The sequence below is a fragment of the Orbicella faveolata genome, unplaced genomic scaffold, assembly GCF_042242905.1.
Source record: "Orbicella faveolata isolate gen_17 unplaced genomic scaffold, um_ofav_v1 contig_35, whole genome shotgun sequence".
NCBI lineage: Eukaryota > Metazoa > Cnidaria > Anthozoa > Scleractinia > Merulinidae > Orbicella > Orbicella faveolata.
The window spans coordinates 25,589,154-25,601,299 of record NW_028301564.1 but is presented as its reverse complement, the minus strand read 5'-3'; the positions used below and the strand labels follow the sequence as shown (position 1 = coordinate 25,601,299).

General features: G+C 39.2%; 1 protein-coding gene across 5 annotated transcripts in view; it reads left to right on the top strand.

Moving 5' to 3' along the window:
* The window catches only part of LOC149104018 (uncharacterized), a 45,920-nt gene extending 36,717 nt beyond the window's left edge, over positions 1-9,203 (top strand). For all 5 annotated transcript variants that reach the window (XM_089273587.1, XM_089273590.1, XM_089273586.1 and 2 more), the window contains exons 17-22: positions 450-517; positions 3,308-3,812; positions 4,335-4,366; positions 4,945-5,013; positions 5,968-7,528; positions 8,829-9,203. In XM_089273587.1, coding sequence (XP_089129713.1) covers positions 450-517; positions 3,308-3,812; positions 4,335-4,366; positions 4,945-5,013; positions 5,968-7,528; positions 8,829-9,163 — 2,570 coding nt within the window. In that variant the 3' untranslated portion in view covers positions 9,164-9,203. The remainder of the gene's footprint in view (positions 1-449; positions 518-3,307; positions 3,813-4,334; positions 4,367-4,944; positions 5,014-5,967; positions 7,529-8,828) is intronic.
* The last annotated feature ends 2,943 nt before the right edge of the window (positions 9,204-12,146 follow it).

Genomic DNA, 12,146 nt, shown 5'->3' with positions numbered 1-12,146 from the left:
AGATTAGGGGTTGCATGTGGGCAGCACCTACCGGAATACGACGAGAAACCATCGGCTGTGCTCTCAAAAATGCCTCTGAAGGGTATTAAAAAATCAAATTGAAAATTTAGAATTGCATGCATGGCGTAGTCTACGGAGCCGGCCAATCATGTATAGTAGGAAAAGTCAACTTTGATGTCTGGTAAGAACCTCTATTAATTAAGACAAAAAATTATGTCGTCAGAAATAATTATCTACTATCTCACAAATATAGTCAGACGAGCTTCATTAAGAGTGAATAAGTATACAGTTAGAGAGGCGTCGTGAATAACTGTGAAGAATACAAACTCTCCTATGTTCAGATAGTATCTTAGAGTTCCTTGCAAATAAAACTGTTATAGATGTGAACCAGACACTCATTAAGCATTCCCTTTAACGAAGGCTAATTAATGATTTCTGTTTCTCTAAAGATCTGAAGGACGTGGTCCAGGACAAGTACCTCCTGCAGAAAGAAAAGGGAGAAAGTCCTCATTCTAAGGTAAACGGCCAGGGGATAACAGAATATCATTTACTGTTAGGAGAGGTGAGTGTAACGGCGCTTTTAAGCACCCGGGCGTATTTCTTCAGTCATGAACCTAGATTTAAAGGGGTGGCGAAGTGCTCCGTAGAGAGGAGCCCAAATAAAGCCGTTTTAACACATCCGTCCATTTAACAGTAACAGAAATAATCAGAATGTGGTTGAAAGATAACAAAGGTAAAGCATTAGTATACGCAGTTGCCTTATCACTCTGTCGTCCATGCTTTCAATACAAATGCAATAAATGGGCAAGTTAAATCGAATCACCATGCTCAAAATCTCCTAGTGGACCTTCGAATTTCTAGTACATCGTTAACTATTAATAATAATAATAACAATGATAATCTTAATCAATAACGATTTCTTAAAACATAAGCAAGCGAATATTAATGTTAAAAGCCGACGTTTCGGTGTCATCGTGACACCATTCTCATGGCAAAGTGAATAATGGTGTCACGATGACGCCGAAACGTCGGCTTTTTAACATTAACAACAACAACAACAATAATAATAATAATAATAATAATACATTTTTATCGTGCTAGATATATAAAATATCCAAAAGCGCTTTACATGTCATGATAAAAAGTATAGCAAATTACATTACAATTAAAAAATAAAATATGCTATTACTTTAGTCGACTTTCTACTCAAAAAGTAAAAAAATATCATTAAGGACGGTGCCTACTAAATACAAAGGCTTTTGCGCCACGTTAGGACCACGCGGAAAAAGTAGATCTTCGCAAGGGCTATTGGAATCCACGAAGAAAAATGGGGGTAGCCACGTATTTTTTCGAGATAATTAGGCTTCAATCTCAACAAAAATGCTGACATCAACATTTTTCTGAAAACACAAGGAGAGGGTATTTCTTCACAGCTTCTTTACAATTCGCCTTTACATACAGAAAAGCAAACACATTTATAAAGATCTGAAAACTACATGGTAAATGGTAACATAAAAACCATTTTTGGTATGTTTTTAATAACAAAATCGTTGCAACAGCATTTTTAGCGTCTCTGACAGCCTCCCTCTGTTTCAGCTAAAATACAGTCTAAATATCTTTTGCTCACAACCAGAAACTAATCACGTGCTGAATAGGATTGCCAATTCCATTTCATAACATAAAATAGAGGTAACCACGCGTTTTTTAAAGTTATTGATCCTTTTTGAAACTTTTTACGGTGCTCGTTACATTTTTTCCTGTCACCTCCCTAGTAAGTAAAACATTTGCGTATCTCGCACTTGTTTTGCACGCGCACTATGCCATCTGCAGGCACACGTTTACAGTTGGATTTCAGTATAATTTTCGACAGATAACAGCTAGTTTTTCAGCCGGAAGACGTTAACAGTTAGTGGTTAGCGATATGCTGCTGTTCTGGTGTTCCTGGGTTAAGTACAGGTTCATTAAACTTGATTTGGTCACAGTAGGAAAATTTTGCTTTCAATTCAGTCGTGTACTTGGTAGCTTAGTTGATTGCGTCATGTCAACCCAGCGTGCGAGTGGTGCTTAAACCATGCCTTGCGTGATGCGCAGAACGTGTGCGCACTAACAAAAGTAGGCACCGTCCTTAAATGTCATCCGCTTTTTAAAATAAAAATGTCTTAGGCTTTCTTTTAAAAGAATATAAGTTTGGCGCCATCTGAATATGTTTCGGAAGTTTGTTCCACATCGATGGCCCAGCATAGGCGAATGCATGATCACCAAAGGTATTAAACTTTTCTCGAGGTACTACTAACAAAAGAAGATCATTTGATCGCAGAGAGCTTTTAGAAGATGACTTTTTCGTAATAAGATCTGAGATGCAACTTGGAACCATACCGTTTAACGCCTTGTACACAAATAGTAAAACTTTAAACTTGGTCCTGAACTCAACAGGTAGCCAATCAAGGTCAATTAAGTAAGGCGTGATGTGATCAAATTTAGGTACGTACTAAGCACACAAGTCTTGCAGCAGCATTGAGAAATTTTTGTAGGCGGTTCAGCTGGTATTGTGGCACTCCAAAGAGCAACGAGTTACAGTAATCGAGGCGTGACGTCATGAAGGCAAGAACTAGAATTTTAGTAGCCTTGATAAAAAGGAACTTCCTAAGTTGCTTGATGTTATAGAGACCCTTGAAAGCTTTACCGCAGATGTTCCCAATGTGAATATCCATCGCCATATGCTCATCGAACCAAGATTATATTCTAAGCCACGCCACCTTATTCTACAGACGGATATAGGTAAAATTAAAGCAAACAAACAAGCAACAAACATCACGTTCTCTCAAAATAATTGTTTTCCTGTTAATTAATTGCCTTTAAAACCTTAAAAAAAATGTTGGATCTGTCCTAAAAATGTTATAAAATGATGTAAAAGTATAAGAAACTATTAAATTTTCGGCATCGCTCTGTTCACGATCGTTAGAGTAAAATCACTATAGGTGAATGATTAAAAAAAGTTTCAAGACATGTTTTGATCCCTAAGGGGTACAATAGAAGGCAAATAGGTTTTAGGGAGAGGCTGGCGCTCGTTTACAGCATCGGTATATAGCGTGGAATGCCAAAGTTCTAAAAATAAGCTTTTCTGTGGATTGCTAGCGCTAACGTTTCCAGTCTCTTTCGATTAGTACATAAACCTTCAATCGATAACGTCTGTGATGTTTACAGATCAACTTATTTTCGAACAGAAGTTGGTAAGATTCTTCCTGTCCACCTTTTTTTTTTTTTTTTCAAATTCTGTAATTGTTTGCTTGGTTTGTGTTTTCTTCAGGGCCACAATGAAAGAACAGGCCTACATGCTCCGCTTCTGGTTGGATTGAAAATTCTACTTGGTGGTAATTCAGTTCAACATCCCATCTTTACTTTGAAAGAGGCTCTGAAGAAAGCAGGGAAATCCTGTAGTTACAGACCGTTATGCAGAGCTAAATCATATGTCAGTTTAGATGAAAGAGGTATATCTCTACCCTCTGTGACTGAGAAAGAATCACCCACAAACATTCATCAAATAGAACCAGTTGGGCGGATGGAGGAGCAACGCGCTCCCTGTACCTGTGCTGGTATACCGTTGTTCAGATCAAGTCCATGCCTCAATACAGAAGGAGACATCATTGCTGCACCCTCCGAGCTTCAGGGGTTACCTTCTAGGAAAAAGAAGAGAAAACTAGCTACACCTTTACTACAGAACAGCAAGATAATGAGCAGTAGCTTCCTGATTTGCGTTGCAATTTTAGTGTTATTTTCTGCTGGAGGGATTGTCTACATCACTTCATTTATGGGTGAATATAGAAGCAAATTATTAAGATTAAATGCTGTACTTATTTTGCACCAACTGTACAAAGCAAAGAAAACCTGCTTATATATAGGAAGATAATTTCGACTACCGAGAAGACATATATAAGCAACAACTCTCATCTAAGCCTGGCAAGCCATGTCTGTTATTTTGATACACAACAAAGTATAAGTGCACTGTCGCCCAATAGGCGATTTGCATGATGGCGTCATTTGACTACAGCTACCAGAATCCTTCACTTTTTCCTTTTCTTATGCTAATTAGGGTAATTGTTATTTAAACCCCGCTGGGAATTCAAAATTTCAATAATAAAGAAAAAACGAAAGGAATTCTGATAGTTGTAGTCAAATGACGACAACGTGCAAATCTGCTAATCTGCCAGGAATATCAGTGAAGTGTGTTTATCTATTTTCTAACCTTACCATAACAAATTAATCGGCGAACCTTTTAACTGGTAGCCACAATGATAATAACAGTGTAGGTCTAAATGTTTATGTTATTTCCTTAGGACGAGAGCCAGTTAACGACCCAGCCCCGGAGGTACGGTAACTTCTACCCTTACCTTATGCAAAACATATTGATTTATCGATTAGCACATTTCTCCATGAAAACAAAAACTCCAAACCCTAATTACTCAGACAAACGCTGCTTTGATCCAATACACTAATTGCTCACATGAAAACATCAAAACTTCGCTACTTATCAGTTAGAACGGTACCTAAAAATAAATTTCATAGTTACGATAGAACTGGTATAGAGAAATTAAAATAAAAAAAACGAGCAAATTAATAGGCGATAAAGAAAACCGGGAAAACGATGGTATTAGATCTAGATTGGAAAAAACAATGAAAGGATTTTAAGTAACGATAAAAAAACACGCCGAGACTTAAGGGTGGTTCCCCAAAGAGGTTTGACGATAGAGACGCAGGAAAAACCCATAGCACCTGTTTACCGTTTATGGTTTATTGTTATTTTACCACACAGACTTACCCTTACCCGTTTCATAACAGCGACTGTCGTGATCAGTTCCTCACGTTAAGGACGGGCAAGCTCAGAAAGATTTTACCTGCGCTATTTAAATATTTTACTTCTTTTCATTTTTTTCTGTTTTATCTCAGGTTAAACAACCTACGGCTTTCACTATTGAAGTCACCACTGAGAGAAGGACTATTGGGACTTTGCCATTTGTAAGTTTTATTGCTTTGTTCGTTTAATAGCAAAAAATTCCGCACGGTAGCGATTTAAAATAAATACAAGATTGAAGAAAGTTAAGAATGAACAGTTTCGTAAATTCCGAAGTATAAACGACCTTCATTACTTCGGATTTAGTAGCCTCTTTTTATCGCTACTTTCGGAAGGTTAAAACTTTCAATCGAGAGTAGGGGGCGCTAGCTTAAATGTGAACCCGTCAGGCCGAGGATTATTTCCGGTTTCTGTAACAGGAAGCGAATAGGAGTGTCTCTACTCCCCACTGGATGGGATGCTAGTCCGTCGCAGGGTTACCCCCATCATTAAATTTGCCCGTACCCATTTATACACCTGGGTGGAGAAAGGCACTGTGAGAGTTAAGTGTTTGGCCAAGAACACAACAAAATGTCCCCGATCAGGGTACGAAATCGGACCGCTCGATCCGGAGTCGAGGACACTAACCAAGAGGCCACCGGGCCTCCCACTGTAAGGTTAATACAGTCAAACCTCTCCACAACGGCCACCTTGGGGACAGAGGAAAGCTACCGTTTTAGAGAAGTGGCCGTTATGGGGAGGCAGGGGTGTAATATGACACCTGACATTTTTGGGGGTGCAACATTTTTATTTGTAAAAAATGCCTATTGCAGCATATCGTCGCTTCGATACAGCTTGTTTTGGCCATTGTTTCTCATAACACGTCAAGTAGCGTTTGAGCACTGCATTCCATTGGTTGTTAGACAAGAAACTCCTTAGCTTATAAGATTCATGAAATGTGAAAAAAAACCCTGAATTATTGAATGTCGGTTTCGATAGCTTGGATCTATAATTGTAACACTTGAGAAAATTTTAAAATTTTCTCAATTTTTCAATTTTTTTCAATTTTCTAAATATTTTCATCTTAAAAGATGAAACACCTTAAGTAATTCCAAAACTTCGTGTTTATCTCCTGAAAGGTACCACAAGAAATCCCTTCAGTGCCAACTGGGAATTCCCTTCAGCCTTCAAATCTTTCAAGGAGCTCCATATGTCACTCTAATGAAATTGAACTGGTTGACTCACTCACCGAAAAACACGATTGCTGGCCTTGCCCTTCATGTCCGCCTGGATTTGGGTTATCAAATCCATGTGGCAGCCTGGTTAACAGAGCTTTCACTATACACTGTAAGTCATGCAAACCCGGCAAAACATTTTCTTCTTTCTGGGACGAAACATCGTGCAGGAGCTGCTCACAGTGCGCACCAAATGAAACAGTCGTGAAACCTTGTAAGCCGTCTTCTGATGTCGTTTGCTCGCGATGCCAACCTGACCAAATTATCTGGATATCGTCCAAACAAGAGAAACATGAATGTCTTGATTGTCCTATCTGTCCTTCCGGTTTTGAACCATCTCATCCTTGCGGCAGTACCGTCCCGTATGGTGTGTTGATAACGTGTGTTCAGTGTCGAGAAGGAGAAACTTTTTCCGCCATGACAGATAAGGAGCAGTGTAAACGATGTTCCCCCTGTGGACCTGGACAGAGACTAATTGCGAGATGCACAAAATACTTCGATACGATATGTGGAAGTATCTCCTCCGAAAAATGTGGATATGACCAGATCCAGTTGAACCAACTCGATTCGTTAAATCGGACCGAGATAACATGCATAGATTGCCCGATGTGCCCAGCAGGAACGGAACTTTCAAAACCTTGCGGCACAGTGGCTTACAGGGAAGAAAAATTGTCTTGTGTCCCTTGTAGGCCTGGTTTTACGTACTCTGACCAACCCAGTAAACACAGATGCAAACCGTGCTCGTCATGTTCTCCTGACGCCGTGGTAATCTCTCATTGCTCTGTGCTCAAAAATACTGTTTGTAGTACGAATTCAAGGTGTTCATCTAACCAGATAAGCTTTTCACATGGATCTATGCTAACCTGTATCGATTGTGTCGAATGCTCTGTCGGCGAAGAGCCATCCATCGCCTGCGGAAGCCTAGTATCAGACGTCCCTCCTAGACAACAATGTATGTCTTGTAAGCCAGGAACTTTTTCCGACATTTATGGAACCCAGCCCTGTAGACCTTGCCGTAGTTGTGACAAGGAAGAGTTGGTCAAAAGGAAATGCACACAAACATCAGACACTGTTTGCTTATCTTGTGAAGCAAACCATTACTTTGATCATGTACTGTGGTCTTGTGTTCCCTGTTCCATATGTTGCAAAGAGGAAGCAAATCACTATCCCCAAGAATGTTCTCATTTAACAATAAGGAAATGTGAATTAAGAATGTGTTTAACAAACACTTTTCCATCCAAAGCAGTGTCATCTACAACAATGGAAAATTCAACATCAGTGTCAACTACAGCAATGAAAACTTCAACCATCACAAACGCGAGGATTATCTTTTTGTTGTCTTTCTCTTCTTTAACCATAGTTACATTGTTCGTAACGTTGATGTGTTTGCGATTAAGTTTCCGTCAAAGACAATTGCAGTTGACGTTTAGGAAAACACAGACGAGGAGGTGGCAAGACGTTGCAGGTACGTCCTGTTTTTTGTGCCAAAGCATCGACCCAACTTTTAATTGACAATTCCTTACTCGAGTTGCCCTAGGCCTCTTGAAAAAGAAAATGTTTTAACCCGTATCCGGCAGACCCCCCAGGGTGACTCCCTCATGAAAAGGTTGGGGATGTTTGTCGACAAATTTGAATTAAACCCCTAAAGCTTAAGGAGACCAATCTGAGCGCGGCTCGAGCTTTTATTTGATCCCTAAAAGATACACACTTAGAATACTTAGAACGGAATAGGCCTGATTACCAGTCACTATTCTTGACAGGAGCCCGCGCTAGTAGACCGGACTCGGGGGAGTGGCGGAAATCCAGAGTAAAAACGGAAATAAGAGCGTTTTTTTTTAAATTTCTTCGAGTGCAGGCTAAAACATACTTTGACAGCTAAAAACACTGGCGTTTTCTCTTGAACACCAAACGTGAAACCAAAAGCCTTGATTTGCACCCCTAAGTGACACGACAAGCAACCCCGACCTTTTCATAAGGGAGTTTCCCCCCCCCCCCCCCCCCCACCACCCCCTCGTGGACGGCCGACCTAGTTATGGCCTAGAATTTGACCAAAACTCTACCACGATAAAATATTCACCAAAACTACTTAAGCCTTAAGTGATTTCTTACACTCAACCAAACTACACTTTACCGTCTTCTTCACTAAAACACTGAAATGTACAGCAACCTAGGATACAAATAAGAACACATTTCTTTAGAATATCGAAGATGAATTTTACGAAATTTTACTGAGCATTTTAAGAATAAACCCGAGGCATAGATTTTGAAAAACAAAATATTATGTGTCGAAAATTTGTTAATACGATACAATTATATGTTTTTAAGTAAACGGTATATAAAATTCTTCCTTTCTCTAAACCGCGAAACTAGCCAAAAAAGCGACAAAAGCAGCACTAGTCATATGTTCGATGCTAATAACATCTCTGCAAGAAATTATGTGAGTCATATCATGCTTTAATGCCTGCAGGCGAGCTGTAAAATTTCTTTAATACCATCCAGACACAAAGCAGAAATGTAATACGCTACAATCTTAACTCATAAGAATTTTTCAGCCTAAAATGGGCAGAAAAATAATAAAATTCATCCTTGGACGGAAAAACGATATTCTTATTTAAAAAAAGACGATTTATTGTGTGATCAAAACAGTCATTCATTTCACCCGAAACCTCTGCAAGAGTAAAAGTACCACGTGACTTCAAAAACGCTTAAGGCAAGCAAGGAAATAACAAAATTGATTGTTTCCAAACTGTATTGCCTATCTTCAGGTGAATTCACTCTGGAAGAACTGAGTGCAAGACATATGGAGGTGTATGACTGGATGTGTAGAAAACTTGACCGCGGCTTCAGACGAGAGTACGAGCGTTTAGCCAAGCGGTATGACCGAATCTCCCGCGAAGATCGCGACTCCTTACGAAACAAACCGAGCCCTTCTCGGAGTTTACTAAGCTTAATTGAGACGCTGTACCCCAACCTCACACTTGGAGACTTTGTTACTTCATTACAAGAGATTGGACGGAATGACATTGCCCAGAGACTTATACCATTGGTACTACGAAGTAATAGGAAAACAGCATGTTCGATCGAAGTAGAATACGTGTAAGCCTTAGCTAAAGGAATAATGAAACACATGTATTGGTGAATTCTTTGAAAGTTTACACGACTGCTTTGATCTTAAGATGACAGTTAACACTTAAACCAAATGATGATGTAGTTAACAACTTTAATGGTCTTTACTGACACTTGCAGTGAAACACACGTCCTGCAAGCTTACACTTAGTCATGGTTCCAGCCACTTGCAAACCAGGGGGGGGAGGAAGGGGGGCGGGGGGCGGTTCATCATTCCTTTCTCGTGATTTCCTGGGCTTTATCAAGGTCTGTGTTATGTGATCATACATGACGAGCTTTGCCCACGAAAAAAATCTATGCAAATTAGGTTAATAATAAGCCATGGGTGTGTTGAATCCACCCATGGCTTATTATTAACTGTAACTGAAGATCGAAGTTCGCAAGTTTTGTACGATCGAGGTGTTATTTGTCACATTTGCGGTAACACATAATGACACTAATTTAGTTACAAAGCCCATCCAGCGGCATTATTTTTCTCATGCGGTCCGCAGCTTTGTATATTGTCACGTTTCATGAAATGGCCGTAATAATATCTATTAAATGTCCTGAAATCTCAAGTTAACATATAAGACTGAGGTAAGATATTTCCAAACTTTCGTGTTCGCGGAACAAATACCGCTAGCAGACCAGCTCCCTATGGAGAAAGAAAAAAAGAGGCAGATATTATGTTAAGCACGAAGATGATTCCTTTCTCAAAATATTGAAACAACTCAAAATACGGACCTCTCAAAGAAGGCAAGAAATGCTGGGGTGCAAGCAAGTGAAATAAATAAAGCAGAAAAGGTTAGCATTATTATTCTACTCGACAGATAACAACAGTTCAATCAAGAACTGACTACCCAAGTAAGACGGAATTAGCTAAAGCGCGAGGTTAATATTCTGCCCGACAGATAACAACAGCCCAATAAGAACTGACTACCCAAGTAAGACAGAATAAGCTAGCGCGCGAGGTTAATATTCTGCTCGACAGATAACAACAGCTCAGTAAGAACTGACTACCCAAGTAAGACAGAATAAGCTGGCGCGCGAGGTTAATATTCTGCTCCACAGATAACAACAGCTCAATAAGAACTGACTACCCAAGCAAGACAGAATGAGCTAGTGTGGCAGGTTAATATTCTGCTCGACAGATAACAACAGCTCAATAAAGAACTGACTACCCAAACAAGACAGAACAAGTTAAGCCGAGTTAAGCATGCATTTAGGGCAAAGTGAATCAGATAATTCGCTTCATTGCGACATATGACAACCGTTCTCTACAGAACTCTTTTCTCTGGTTTAGGCTAGATACGTACGCAAATATGAGAGCTCTCTGATATGATATCAGCATATTTAATAATTTCAGTGCAACTTACCACTGCAGTCTTTTCCTTGTTCCATGGCATTGTGGATCGGAGGATTGATGGCAATGCCGTGCGGAAATTTCCCGCCAAAAATAATTTAGTCCGACATGAACAATGATCATCGAGACACAAAAACACCAAATGCATGCCTCGTTGTCTTAACCCAAGAAAACGTCATTTATTCCAAGACCTGGCTTTAAGGATTCGCACTCGTCTATACTAGCTATATAGCTAGAAAAAATAATATTGCAAGGTAAACTGCGATATCTTGACATCATTCTAACATAAGAATGTGGCTCAAACAAAACATAGAATATACTCGAAGTCGTAGTCATCAATCGAAAGTGCCGTGCGCCATGTATCCCTATTTCGCTATGCCAAAATTAAGACTAACGATATAGTAATTACTGATTTCAATCTTGTTCGGCATTCATACATATGTTACCACAGTAGATTTCTACTGGCGGCTTTCGCCATAATTGTTCATAATTATTTTGGTACAAACCGGCTTCCCTTGACGCGACGGTGTTGGCAATGTTTCCACACAGAAAAATGTCATAAAATTATAACCATCTCCTTTAAGCCACACAGTGAGCTATTCTGGCGGTTTAGCAAGGAAAGTACCGTAACAAAGATGCGACAAACGCATCACTGGCTTCAAGCATGTTCGCAAAGGCAAAACTGCGTGACAAATAAAAGCAAGTATCGGGTCCTGTTTCATGTTACATTTCCTGGCGTGCGATGATAAGTCGTGTACAAGATTAAAAGACCTCCTGGACAGAATTTTTTTAGAGGGTAAAGCTCCTCATGTGGTGATGTGACTTCTCGCGACTTGACTTCGTGGCTGAGAAAAAGTCAACTTGTGGCTAGTTTTACGATACCCAAGATAGAGCGGTTTTAAACTGAGCGTCGTAAAACCAAAAACAAACCACTTACTTACCAATTAGACTACTTAGCCAATCTAAAACCGTAGTAAAACTAAAACTTAAACTGATCACTTTCGACACTCAATTGAAAACCGCTCTGTTACAAGCCGAAAAACCTAAATCTCAAAATAATTTCCTGAAGGGTGAGACGCTTTAATTAAAATTTATCGAATTGAGAATATATAAAATTAACTATTCCTAAAATGAAGTAGTAAACCAAAAGAAATAACTATGGTGAACGTTGGGTAAAGATTAAGCGGGTTAGACGATTTACTCAGTTCTACTTGGTACTCAAGTTATTTTTTAATCTAAAAATTAATGCGTGTTTGTTTGGAAAGGGAGATCATATATCTGAGTTTTTCAGTTAAAAAACCTTGCGCCGATTTTTTAAGATATTTCTTTCAGTATTGATCTTGATGCAAATATTTGAAAACTTTAGAGAAAGAAACTACATAGCATATACAGGTTCATCAGACCAGGGGCAGTTACAAAAATGGTTTTACCATTCATCTTAACTTATTTCGTACCACCTTTTTATACCGAGTACTTCGGTCCCTAAATATCCACCTTATCACGAATTATCATTTAATAAACCATGAAGTAACAAGCATGGTTAAGGATGGAGAAGGTTGACACGGATTACAAACGACGTGTTTGAAAAATTTTATACTAGACTTTTTAAGATGCG